At 37.1% G+C, this 12,939-nt stretch overlaps 1 protein-coding gene across 1 annotated transcript in view; it reads left to right on the forward strand.

Annotated features, from left to right (window-relative positions):
• The window catches only part of LOC101344027 (sodium channel protein type 9 subunit alpha), a 195,448-nt gene that overhangs the window by 104,029 nt on the left and 78,480 nt on the right, over positions 1-12,939 (forward strand). Inside the window, exons 9-14 of the mRNA XM_023730496.1 lie at positions 241-382; positions 1,873-2,079; positions 3,702-3,989; positions 5,969-6,340; positions 9,192-9,321; positions 10,597-10,835. Coding sequence (XP_023586264.1) covers positions 241-382; positions 1,873-2,079; positions 3,702-3,989; positions 5,969-6,340; positions 9,192-9,321; positions 10,597-10,835 — 1,378 coding nt within the window. The remainder of the gene's footprint in view (positions 1-240; positions 383-1,872; positions 2,080-3,701; positions 3,990-5,968; positions 6,341-9,191; positions 9,322-10,596; positions 10,836-12,939) is intronic.

The following is a 12,939-nucleotide window of genomic DNA, read 5'->3' on the forward strand; positions in this document are numbered from 1 at the left end:
AAATAGAAGACTATGCCTTGAGTTTCCGTCTTTTAAGTAATTTGACAATGTCACCAACTAGTAAATAATAGAGGTGGGATTAAAACCTAGTTCTTCCTGACTCTAAATCACATGTTTCAGTCATTATTCAATATGTCTTCTCCCCATAAAAGGAACCTTGAGTTTGTGGCTTTTCTGTAATACTCTTTATCTTGTATCCTGAAACACTCCAACTTATAATATTCTTTTTTGTGTGTGTAGTCAGTGTCCAGAAGGGTACATCTGTGTGAAAGGTGGCAGAAACCCCAATTATGGCTACACAAGCTTTGATACTTTCAGTTGGGCCTTCTTAGCCTTGTTTCGGTTAATGACCCAGGATTACTGGGAAAACCTTTACCAACAGGTGAGTGCCAAGTGAACTATGTATTATGCCATTCAGAATATAGTGTGATCTATGTTTCCTACCAGTCTCTTATTGTGAAGGTATTTTATTCAGTTTAGAATGGAGTAAACTGTATTGCCTTTTTACTAAAATTAGATATGTTTTACTCCTAGCATTACTAGAGTGGATAGTTCTTGAATCATAAATTATTTTCTTAGCCTCTCTAGACTCATTTGATCTCTAGGTCTCTTTCCCCCTTCCTCCTCAGTAGAACATTCCATTTGTCCTAGATAAAAACCAAAAACCAAAACCAAAACCAAAACAAACCCATTTCTATGGAGTCGATTCCAACTCATAGCAACCCTATAGGACAGAGTAGAACTGCCTGACAGGGTTTCCAAGAAGTAGCTGGTGGATTCTAACTGCCAACCTTTTGGTTAGCAGCCGAGCTCTTAAGCAGTGTGAAACCAGGGCTCTTGGTCCTAGGTAAATAGCAGAAAATGTACTATTATGTTCCCTCTCCTGCACACACACTGTTTTCCACACATGCCTCACTGCTTGGAGTGCCCTAAACACACCAGGCACGCCTGTGCTCACTCGTTCGCCATACTTTGTTTGTTGAACTCCCATTTACAATTAAAGACTCAATTCACTTCTTTAAATTTTCCTCTCTCAACCCAAGTGCTCCTTCTTCTAGTTTTTCATGGACCTTTGTATATTCTTCAATTTACAGCATTAATCTCTTGTTCTGTAATTGTTAATTCACGTGGCTGACTCCTCTAACTTGAGTGTGGACCTCTTGGAACCATGGGCTCTATCTTTTGATTTGTATATTCTCAGCACCCTACCCCAAGATAAGGAGGCCAAAATGATTATTCTTCCTTGTAAATAATAATGAATCACTTTTCTCAGAATCACCAGATTCTTATTTAAGACTGTTTTTTAATTTACCTAATTTCTGAGAGTATTATAAATGAATACAGGAAGGATATAAAAATATACTTCACAGGAATAAAAGAATGCAGTGACTTTTTAAATATGCAAGAAGACACTCACTTTTGCTCAAAATAAAATAAATGCAAATTAAAAGTTTAGCGACATACAACATCATTAATACTTCATGTTTAAGGAGATAAAAGAATTTTAGCATTAATAGGGACCATAGATATTATCTGTTCCTAAAATTTGAAAGTGAGCAAAGTAGCTAGTTTTATGAGTAATTTTCAGTCTGTTGAAAAAAGATGCAGTTATTACTATGTTTAATAATAATCAAGAACCATACCTAACTTCACTACTCATTTAATAAGTTGCTATATCATTTATACTGAAAATGTATTTGTTTTAATACTGATTCTTTTCCATGAAGATCTAATTTTATTCCTTTGTTTCTTTTGATGAAATGAGATTATACAAAACTGCTTAATTTACCTATGCCTAACATACCATTCAAGTTGGAATAATTTACCAAAAAAAGTTGTATTATTAATATAATAATTTCTGTTTTACTCTAGACACTGCGTGCTGCTGGGAAAACCTACATGATCTTCTTTGTTGTGGTGATTTTTCTGGGCTCCTTTTATCTCATAAACTTGATCCTGGCTGTGGTTGCCATGGCCTATGAAGAACAGAACCAAGCAAACATTGAAGAAGCTAGGCAGAAAGAGTTAGAATTTCAACAGATGTTAGACCGACTTAAAAAAGAGCAAGAAGAAGCTGAGGTATTGTTATTTAGTTTAAAAGTCTTCTTAGGAAGTGCAAAAGGTAACAACAGAGGCTCTGTGGTCTATGCTTGGCCTTCCCCAGGTAGATTTTCCTTAATGGGTTTTTGTATATAAACTGAATCGTCATTTCTAGTGTGTACGAAGGAACCAATTCTGAATTTAGCTAAAATGGGATGCCTGCCCTGTTCCACTCTCCCCATAATCAGCTGACTCCTGCATGAAAAATCTTCTAAGGTTATTCCTTTTATATCTGTTATCTATGATGCTTCAGTGTACTGAAGGGATTATGCAGAATTCCAGAACATATATAATGCATTTCCCCAGAATAACAATTGTACACAAAGATTTAGGGAAATTATTTTAATGTTAAAGTTAAAAGATACTCAATGGCATAGAAAGCAAAATGTGCATCAATTTTTTTTTTTTAATGTTACAAGGATTTTTAAGATAAAACATGAAATGTTAGAGCCATGCTTATGGTTGTGGCCATTTTAAGCTAAATCAGAAATCCTGAGGGTTCCTCCTTACGCCTCTCTCCAAAGGGGTACTTCAGTGAAAAAATTTGAGATTTGTCTTAAGGGAAACGTAATTCAAAATATACATGAGTCTTAAAAACTGTTTGATGGTTTGTCCTAGTTAAATCCTTTCAAGGAATACAAACTACTGGGTTAAGGTAATAATCTGCAATGTAGAGAACTTTGTTGCACAAAATATTCAGTGCAGCATTTTAATCATATTAAAAATCAGACAGCATTTAAATGTCTAAAACTGGTTAAGCAGATTATGATGTCTTTGTACTTTAGAGTAGTATTTAGCCATAAAATTATGTATTGTAAGAAAATTGTAATGATATGCAGAAAACATAAATATTAAATAGTAGGATAAAAATTGGGTATAAGATACAATCACAGTTTAAAATAATATACATACATAAAGACTGGAAGAAATATTAAACACCAGTTATTTCTGGTATGTAAGATTATGAGTGATTTTATATTTTATTCACAATTTGTTTTTCAGTTTTTTACAATAAATGTTTTGTTTTTATAATTAAAAATTATTTTTTTATAAAGAGGTAGCACTAAGGTTATACTAAAGCATCCATAGAAGTCTATTTCAAGACAATAATTACTGGCCTTACCATTTCCTTGAGATAATATTATTTTTTGATAATTCACTTTCATTTTCAGATAACTCAATCTTCATTAAACTATAGAGTGACTGATTCTACTGATAACAGTGATAATGCTGAGTTCATTGCCTGTATAAGATGTACAAGTTATCTTATTACATGGTTTGTGTGAGTTTTATGTTCCAGAATTAATTAGTAAAACTTTCGCATATAACATTTAGATTTACTTTACTGTAAACTAGTAATAACATGCAATTGTTTAGTTGCAAAGGACAATGGCGTTTTATTACAATGCAAGAGAAGCAAAGGTATGCCTTCTAAGCTTTCAGGTCGTAGTGCAAAGAAAACTACATCACTTCATGTACAAGGACCACAATTATATGCACAGTGTAATTAAAATCATGTCAGAGAGGTACTTTATCAGAGCATTTCCCAGAATTTGGAAAGGACTCACTGTACGTGGAATCTCTTCCTCTTGGCCCAACAGGCAATAGCAGCAGCAGCAGCTGAATATACAAGTATTGGGAGAAGCAGAATTATGGGCCTCTCAGAGAGTTCTTCTGAAACATCCAAACTGAGCTCTAAGAGTGCTAAAGAAAGAAGAAACAGGAGAAAGAAAAAGAATCAAAAGAAGCTGTCCAGAGGGGAAGAAAAGGGAGATGATGAAAAATTGTCCAAATCTGAATCTGAAGAAAGTGTCAGGAGAAAAAGTGTCCACCTTGGTGTGGAAGGGCCTAGGCGAGCGCGTGAAAAGAGATTATCTACCCCCAATCAGGTACCACCTGAACTGTCTAACGCATGTGACCAGAGAGATGATGATAAAGCAGAATGTTTTATGCTTGGGTAACAGGCCTCAGGAGAGGAAACTGAGTGACTTCTTTGATAGGTTTGTAGGTAAAACCTATCTATTGCTGCACATTTATGGAAAGAAGATACTTGTATGTAGTTTTCTATTTAAGTTTGATCATTTTTGAAGGAGCTTATAGTTTCAGAATTGTCATATCTTCTCTAATAATGTTTTCAGAATAAACAGATTTTCCAAAACAACATGTTCCTGAGAACGGTTGTGGAAATGAACAAATTGTTTATACCACAGATTAACTATAATATTTTTATTTAGACTGTTTTTTTGGAATGCCTCATTGGTTAAAAGTAGTCTTGGGTTAGCTTATCCTCTTTTCTTCACCATCTTACATAATGGTTTCACCAGTATTTCAGTCACCCAAGCTGGAAACCTTAGGGACGCCTTTGACAAGCTCCATCTCCAACCACATCAACTACCAACATCTAGTCCCACAGTCTATTAATTTTGCTTGTACAGAATTCCTCTCTCCCTTTCTTTCTTTTTCCACTGAAACCTCCATTGTACAGCCTACCAAGATGAACTATTGCTGCTATTCTCATTAACAATTCCATATTTTCCCTTGCACATTCCCTCAAATCATTTTTTCTGAAACAAAGATCTGAGTTGTCCTTTTGCCCCGCTTTAGAAAAATACTGATGAACAGCCACTGACTACAGAACAAAGCTCACCTCTTGTCCACACCGTGAACTGAACTGCAGCCTCGTTTGGCCACCATTTTCTCCCTCCAGTACCCTCAGTCCACCAAAATGGAGTGCTCACTGTTGCCTACCCGCCCTGTACTTTCATGTCTTTATTACTTGACATACACAGTTTTCTCTAACTGGGATGATTTTCTTATTTGTTTTTCCTCCTGTCACAGTACCATTCATTCTTCATGACTCAGCTGAAGTTCTGTCAGCCCACAAATTTTCCTTTATCCTCTTTGCTCCTTGCAGTCTGCTCTTCAGCGTCCCAGGGAGAATTACTATCCTTCTCATTGAGCCTTCATTTAAAATTTCTAGCTTCTACTACTTAGTCTAAAAGACCCTGACAGGGATACAAAGAAATAAAAGATAGAGCCCCTGCTTGCAAAGATTTCACAGTCTAATTGTACAGACAGAATTCGAACACATACAAAGTTATTTAAGATATAACTGAAAAGAAATATGACAAAAGTAGTACAATCTTGTTTTGAGGCAAGGACCTTGCTGTATTCATTTCTACATTGTTCACAATGCCTAGCACTTTGTCCTTTACATTGTAAGTGCTAATGTTTATTGATTTAGATACTTCCCAAATAATTTGCATTCAGTTGGGTTTATGGTTTATCCTGTACATGAGTTATATAAGCATGACTTTTTTTCCTTCTTTGGTATTGGGCAATTTCTTTTCCAAGCTCTAATATTTTATGACTTTGTGAACTCACTAGTATCAAAGGTTTTTCTTAACCTTAACTGAGCTCTCAACTCATGAAGTGGAGTTGCAAGCAAAGGAATGGGAAGAAGCATAAGACATAGTCTTTGTTCTCAAGGACATTTCAGTTATTTGTGGAACTTGGGGACATACATGAAAAGCTAATTAGATACTATCAACACTCAAAATTTTTTAAACAACATATTATTTATAGCCAGATGAATGGTAAGAAACAGACTAGAGAGGTGACTCTAGGCTAAAATAGTAGAAAACTGTACAGTAAAGAATAATTTAACTGATCCTGAGAGAATGAATTTTTCAAATAATTTCATCCCTTATTTGGATGAATTCTTACTGCTGAATTTCTTTGTTTTTAAGTTTGTTTCTTTTAAACTAATCCTTGCCCCCAGATCAATGGTTCCACTAGTAGTTATGCGACGTGCACTTCTATGTTCGGCACTTTAGCGGATACATGTCATCTTTTGTTTCTTCTGCAGTCACCACTCAGCATTCGTGGCTCCTTGTTTTTTACAAGGCGCAGCAGCAGAACAAGTCTTTTTAGTTTCAAGGTTCGAGGAAAAGATATAGGATCTGAGACTGACTTTGCCGACGACGAGCACAGCATTTTCGGAGACAACGAAAGCAGAAGGGGCTCACTGTTCGTGCCCCACAGACCAAGGGAGCGGCGCAGCAGTAACATCAGTCAAGCCAGTAGGTCCGCCTCAATGCTGCCGGTGAACGGGAAGATGCACAGTGCCGTGGACTGCAATGGTGTGGTCTCCCTGGTTGATGGACCCTCAGCCCTCATGCTTCCCAATGGACAGCTTCTGCCAGAGGTGATCATAGATAAGGCAACTTCTGATGAGAGCGTAAGGACATTTTAAATAGCTCAGGCATGGCTGAGCCCTTACTCCTGCATCGATCATTCTCTCTGCTGGAGGGGCCTTCTCTCTAATCTTGTGAATGGCTCTGCATTTTGCAATACCCCTTCTGTAGAAACACACATTTAACTCATTAACTTTAAACCTCCTGCCGTGTGTTGTAGACATCTAATTCAAAGATTTTCAGCACACTTTTAAAAAATAACCACCAGTCGCTTCTTGAAAACCCTATGGGGCAGTTCTATTCCGTCGTCTAGGGTCGCTATGAGTTGGAATCAACTCAGCGGCAATGCATAGCTATCGATTTTATAACTGAAGATTAAAAATCCATCCTTTAGAGAACAATTTATAAAAGATATATATCAGCACGGAAAATGCTGATCTTATTAGTTGATAGAAGACCCTATTTCTGTAAAGAAAGTTGGATTATTGACCTACTACTATCTTTTTCAGGTTGCTACTTAATATATACCTTAGTATTTACAATCGCTGTTGGGTGATATTGTATTACCAACCTTGTTTTACACATGGGGAAATTGAGGCACAGAAAAATAATGTAATTTTCCCAAGATCACTCAGCTAATAAATTATAGCCCTGAGGCTGAAATAGAAGCCCTCTGGTTAAGAACTTACGCTCTGTGCCTGTCCAACATGTAGTAGGTTTCCTGCAAATAGCTTAGAATAGTTATGCTTTTATAGAGTTCCCGTATATCAATGAAACTTACTGCTTTTGTGAAAAATATCTCTTTATCAATTTTGTCTGGAGTCAATGAATAAAAATTTAACAACAAAAATATATACATTGATACAAACATACATAAAAACAAAACAAACAAAAAAAGCAACGACTCCAAAACACTTCCAAGAATTTAGCAAGTCATTGAGTGAGTGATGTAAAAAGTCTGCTTAGGCTTGAAGGTCAGATTTTTCTGGTCCCCGAACTTTCTAGTTTATCTATTAAGGCCATTCACTGTGTTGCAGTAAATATCATCAAGGGCTTTGACTAACCCAGCAAGCTTTGCATTCATGCTACATATTCATATATTCATATTAGCATACATTGTAATATTTCAAGTGAGAATAAAGTTCCATCGAAGCCATGGCCACACACTTATTTCAGTTTGAATGACTGCATGTGCTTTTAGGTAATGTGGGACCGCTCTGCTTGCATGATACAGCTTCAGCCCTTCTCTCAAGGCATTTTTCCTTATCAAACAAGCATGTTAAATTTCCGTAGAGTCAGATCTTCATTGTGTTTTTACTTTTCAACAATGTGTATAATCCATAAAATGTAATTTATATCAGATTTGGAGATTATTTTATATTTTTAATGAATTTTTTTCATTTAGACCTTTATTTTTACCACAGGAAAAAAGAGTACCATAATAAATTACAAAACTAAAACTACAAAACCGTAGAAGTGAATTCTCTTAAGATTCAATAGAAATACAATAAACATCATAAAGTGGCATAATCATATGGTTTAGGTGAAAAATTGCATTACAAATAATATAATCTCTATGCCTGAAACATGTCTACAAGGAAAAGAATTTGTTAAACAAATTCTTTTTGCCCAATTCTTGTTTGATTTGGGGAAAAAAAAAATCTCTGCTTTTGGAAAGCCAGTGATTAGAGACCAAAGCAGAGAAAGCATGTTTATAGAGAGATCCCAATAAAAAGCCACCTGCTGATATGTGTGCATGCACGTATACAACATAAATACATACACACATGCACATATCTATGTAAGTATATGTTTTATATACATATATAACTATATATATATACACACACACAACTATCAACTTTCCAACTCTACAACTATATATGTTTGTGAAATGTATCTATTATAAAAAAGTGTATATATGTATTTGTAAAGTGGTATGTATATATACATATGCATCATACACAAGCAGATAGACAGATAGGTAGATGATAGATAGATAATAGATAGATAATAGATAGATAGATGCAGAGTTGTATAGTTGTTCATTTGCATGTGTGTGTATGTGTGTGCACGTGTGCTTACATGTATTTGTGTGTGAATGTATTGTTGGCTTGCACTAAACCGGCCATGGTGTTTTAAATTTGAATCAGTTGCCAAGATTTAAAAAGAAGAGCTCTCACGTAGAAGTGAATTTATCTGGTAAGACAGAGCTCATATTCCTGCATGGCAACAATCTTTTAGAGCTGAACACTGGTCACCTCTTTTAGATGGAGCTTGCATTCTCCATTTTGCTATAGTCCCCATGTCTAAATTGTCTTTTTTAAACTCAGTTATTTATTATCTTATATATTCAGATCAGTTTATGAAATCTTCCTTGGTAGTAAAAAACAATAACTTAACTTCAGTAGCCTCCATTATGTTACTGTTCAAATAACTATATTTATCAGAGAATACTGAGATTCTATCCCTTTATACACACCACTACCTCAATACTTGTTTAGCAGTTTTCATATAGGACTCTTACATGGTAATATTATCTAAATAAATTGGAGACCCAGAAAAGTGGAGAGATGATGATAGTTGACTATAACAATAAAAGCAGCTAGATTTTTTTTTTTTTAATTTCCTGAGTATAAATTCCTTTAATCCTCATAACAAGACTATGAGGCAGGTACTATTTCCCCCATCTTGCCAATGATGAAACTGAGACACAGAGAGATTAAGTAACTCTCCTATGATATACAGCCAGAAAGTAGCAGACCCATGATTAGAACCCAGCAATCTAGTCTGTACTTTTAATTACTCACTATAACTACTTAAGCCAGATTTTATTTTATACTTACAGTTTATTAGAATCCTATTCTTGAGACTAATTAATCATCTTTTTTTCAGGGTACAACCAATCAAATGCACAAGAAAAGACGATCCAGTTCTTATCTCCTTTCTGAGGATATGTTGAATGATCCCCATCTCAGACAAAGAGCAATGAGTAGAGCGAGCATATTAACAAACACTGTGGAAGGCATGTAACAATATTCTCTTTATTATACTACTTTTTAAAATAAAGTTATGAAAAATCCTGGTCAACCTCAAATAGGTAAATGAAGTTCTTACGAGGAACTCAAAGAATTTAAATGGTTTTCAGCAATAATAAAGTAACCAATGGGTACTAATAGAATTCTCTTCGTGTGTTCTAAAAAATGGGTAAAAGGAACCTAATTTGCTGTGTAAACTTTCACATAAAATACTGTTTTTCAAATGGATAAAATTACTTGAGATTAAAGAGGAGCACTGAGTAATATGACCTTTTAAACATAAATAGTTGAATGGTAGTTGATGCAGAAAACCAGGTTAACCTACACTATGTGATTCCCTGACGGTGATCTTAGAAATTTTACCTAGTCTCTGAATTTCAGTTTCCTCTTCTGATATGAATAAGAAAATAATACATACTTTAGATATTTAGAAATTGCTGCCTCTAAACCCATTCTATAAAAAGGGCCTTTGTAAAATGGTAACCCCTGATGTGACATCATATTAAGATTATGATAAAAAGGCATTAAAGAAAGCAGTTTGAAGAATGCAATCTGAACAACAGTGGTTAGACCCTGAGATTCACTGAGAAGAGATTCAAAGGGTGGCTGTTTTTCAGAATGTGCTGGCTTCCACTGCCACCCCCACAATATGTCCCAGTTCTTACCCTGCCCACAGGCTAACCAACCCCACCCCCAGTGGACCCAAGCACAGTTTCCACTCACCACCTGAGTTAATGGTGAGAAGCAAATGGGCTGATGGTGTGAAATATCTGGTGCATGAGTCCTCCGTAAATTATTTGTAGTCTCAACATTCAGGGATTTTTCTTTTTCACCTGTGAACTAGCAAGAGGTTTTCCTGAATAGAATTTTCTTCCTGTCTTCAAGAGATTGAAGACACAGTGGGGAAAGCATGTATACTGGGGAAAAACAAACAGTTCTCCTTTAAGGAAATGTTGGTACTCCTGTGTACCATCCCATGTCAGGCGCATGTTTTCTCTGAGATGCCGATATGTCTGCTCTCAGTCATTAATTTCTCTGCCTTCCCCTCACTGAAGCTTGAGTCGGTCAACAAACCTACGATACAAGACCCTTACGCACTATGCAGTGCTTTCATAGATACAGCCCTGTTAAATTTGCAAAGTCTAAATCAGAACTTTGCTTACATATTAAAGTGCAGTGTTGATTTTTATCAGATTAGGAATAAAATATACAAATGACTGACTTCGTGTTCTTTGTTTGTTTGCTTGTTTTCTCCCTCCCAGAACTTGAAGAGTCCAGACAAAAATGCCCACCTTGGTGGTACAGATTTGCACACACTTTCTTGATCTGGAATTGTTCTCCATATTGGATAAAATTTAAAAAGTTGATCTATTTTATTGTAATGGATCCTTTTGTAGATCTTGCTATAACTATTTGCATAGTTTTGAACACATTATTTATGGCTATGGAGCATCACCCAATGACTGAAGAATTCAAAAACGTGCTCACTGTGGGAAATTTGGTGAGTTTGTTATGGTGTATTATGTACCCCTAGTTTCTCTTTGTTATTATTACCATTGTCATTTCATTTTTGTTTAAGTAAGATGGACCTGCAGCTAGGTAATTATACACATCAAGAATTCACGATGTGAATCATTGTGCAGACTCAAGTTTCTGGTTATATATATTATTTTCAAATGATTTTACACTAGTGTTGGGATCTATGAATAACATTACCATTTCCATAAAGGGTTGCCTTCTTGACAGTTGACGGTGTTTTTTTCTGCCAGCAGGTCTCTTGGGAGCAACACTTTCAAAATTTGATACTTCCTTACATATTTTATAGTTACACTGGTACTTCCTTGTGAGTACATACCCCACATATTTTTAGAAAAGCTATGGAAACATTGTTTTGATACAATAGTAGAGAAGCATGTAGGCATTTCCAGCCTCCAGAAGTACAGATTTGAATCCTGAGTCTGCCTCTTACTAATTGTGTGACCTTGGAAGAATAAACTATGTTCTTTAATTTTCTCATTTACAAATATAAAAAGTAATAAAACTCATTAATAATATTTTTGGAGGGGTTAAATATGTTCTATTTATTAGCCTGGCATATAGTAAGTACTTGTTATGGACTGAATCGTGTCCCCCAAAAATATGCATCAACTTGGCTAGTCCATGATTCCCAGTATTGTGTGATTGTCCACCATTTTGTCATCTGACGTGATTTTCCTGTGTGTTGTAAATCCTACCTCTATGATGTTAATGAGGTGGGATTAGCGGCAGTATGTTAATGAGGCAGGACTCAATCTAGAAGATTAGGTTGTGTTTTAAGTCAATCTCTTTTGACATATAAAATAGAGAAGCAAGCAGAGAAACGGGAACCTCATACCACCAAGAAAGAAAAGGCGGGAGAGTAGCATGTCCTTTGTACCCGGGGTCCTTGCACTGAGAAGCTCCTTGAACAGGGAAGCTTGATGACAAGGACCTTCCCCCAGAGCCGACAGAGAGAGAAAACCATCCTCTGGAGCTAGCACCCTGAATTTGGCCTTCTAGCCTCCTAGACTGTGAGAGAATATATTTCTCTTTGTTAAAGCCATCCACTTGTGGTATTTCTGTTACAGCAGCACTAAATGACTAAGACAGAATTTGGTACCAAGAATGGGGTACTATTCTAACGGATACCTAAAATGTGGAAGTGGTTTTGAAACTGTGAATGGATAGAGGCTGGGAAGAGTTTTAAAGTGCCTAATAGTAAAAGCCTAGATCACCTTGAAGAGACTGTTAGAATTATGGACATCAAAGATAATTCCGGTGAGAAGGAAGTGAGGAGAACTGTTACACTGGAGACGGCGCAGAACGATATGCAGCAGCAGAGAAAGGGCAGGAGCAGAACCAGGAGACCAGCATGAGACAGCGCTGGAGCTGACTCACGGATCAGGAGGGCTGAGTGCCTTTGTGCAGGTGGCTTCCTGGCAGAGTGGGGTACCTCCAGGCACTTATTGGTGGATCCAGGCTTGCCAACCCATGGAGCAAGAGAGCTAAGTGCCTTCTGGCTGAAGTTTTACTGGCAGAGTGGGGTGCCTCCAGATACCTATCAATGGAGTGAAAGAGCTTTAGAACATTTGTCCCAGCAGGGCAAAGGTGACCAGGGCAGACGTGGGCGGAGAGGCCCGAGGAACTGAGAAGCCAAGGAACCAGGAAAGAGAAGCTGAAGAGACAAAGAGCACAGGAAGCTGCCTTAGTCTCAAAGGGCAGCACCATGACCTCTGGGGCTTCAAAGGGTGAGGCCACAGCCTCCTAGGTTTCAGAGAGTTAGATCTTCACCAACTCGATTCTGTTGTGTGGGGCTGCAGTTCACAAGTGCCAGCAGGATGGGGCCAGATCCATTGCTCAAAGCTAAAGGGGCAAGGCTGCCATGCCGAAGGGGCATAAGAACAGAGCCTGCAGGGCCAAGGGCGTAGGGTCACCACTCAGATGGACTAGGAGAATGGGGCCGCCCAAAGCCGAGGGAGCAGAGTTGCCATTCTAGTGGGCCTGGAGGATGGAGCTGAAGCCCAAGGCCGAGGAGCCTCCACTAACAGTCCAGAGAGCGTGGCCAGTACCTAGAGTCTGGAGGGTAG

Source organism: Trichechus manatus, unplaced genomic scaffold (assembly GCF_000243295.1).
Source record: "Trichechus manatus latirostris isolate Lorelei unplaced genomic scaffold, TriManLat1.0 scaffold00037, whole genome shotgun sequence".
Taxonomy (NCBI): Eukaryota; Metazoa; Chordata; class Mammalia; order Sirenia; family Trichechidae; genus Trichechus; species Trichechus manatus.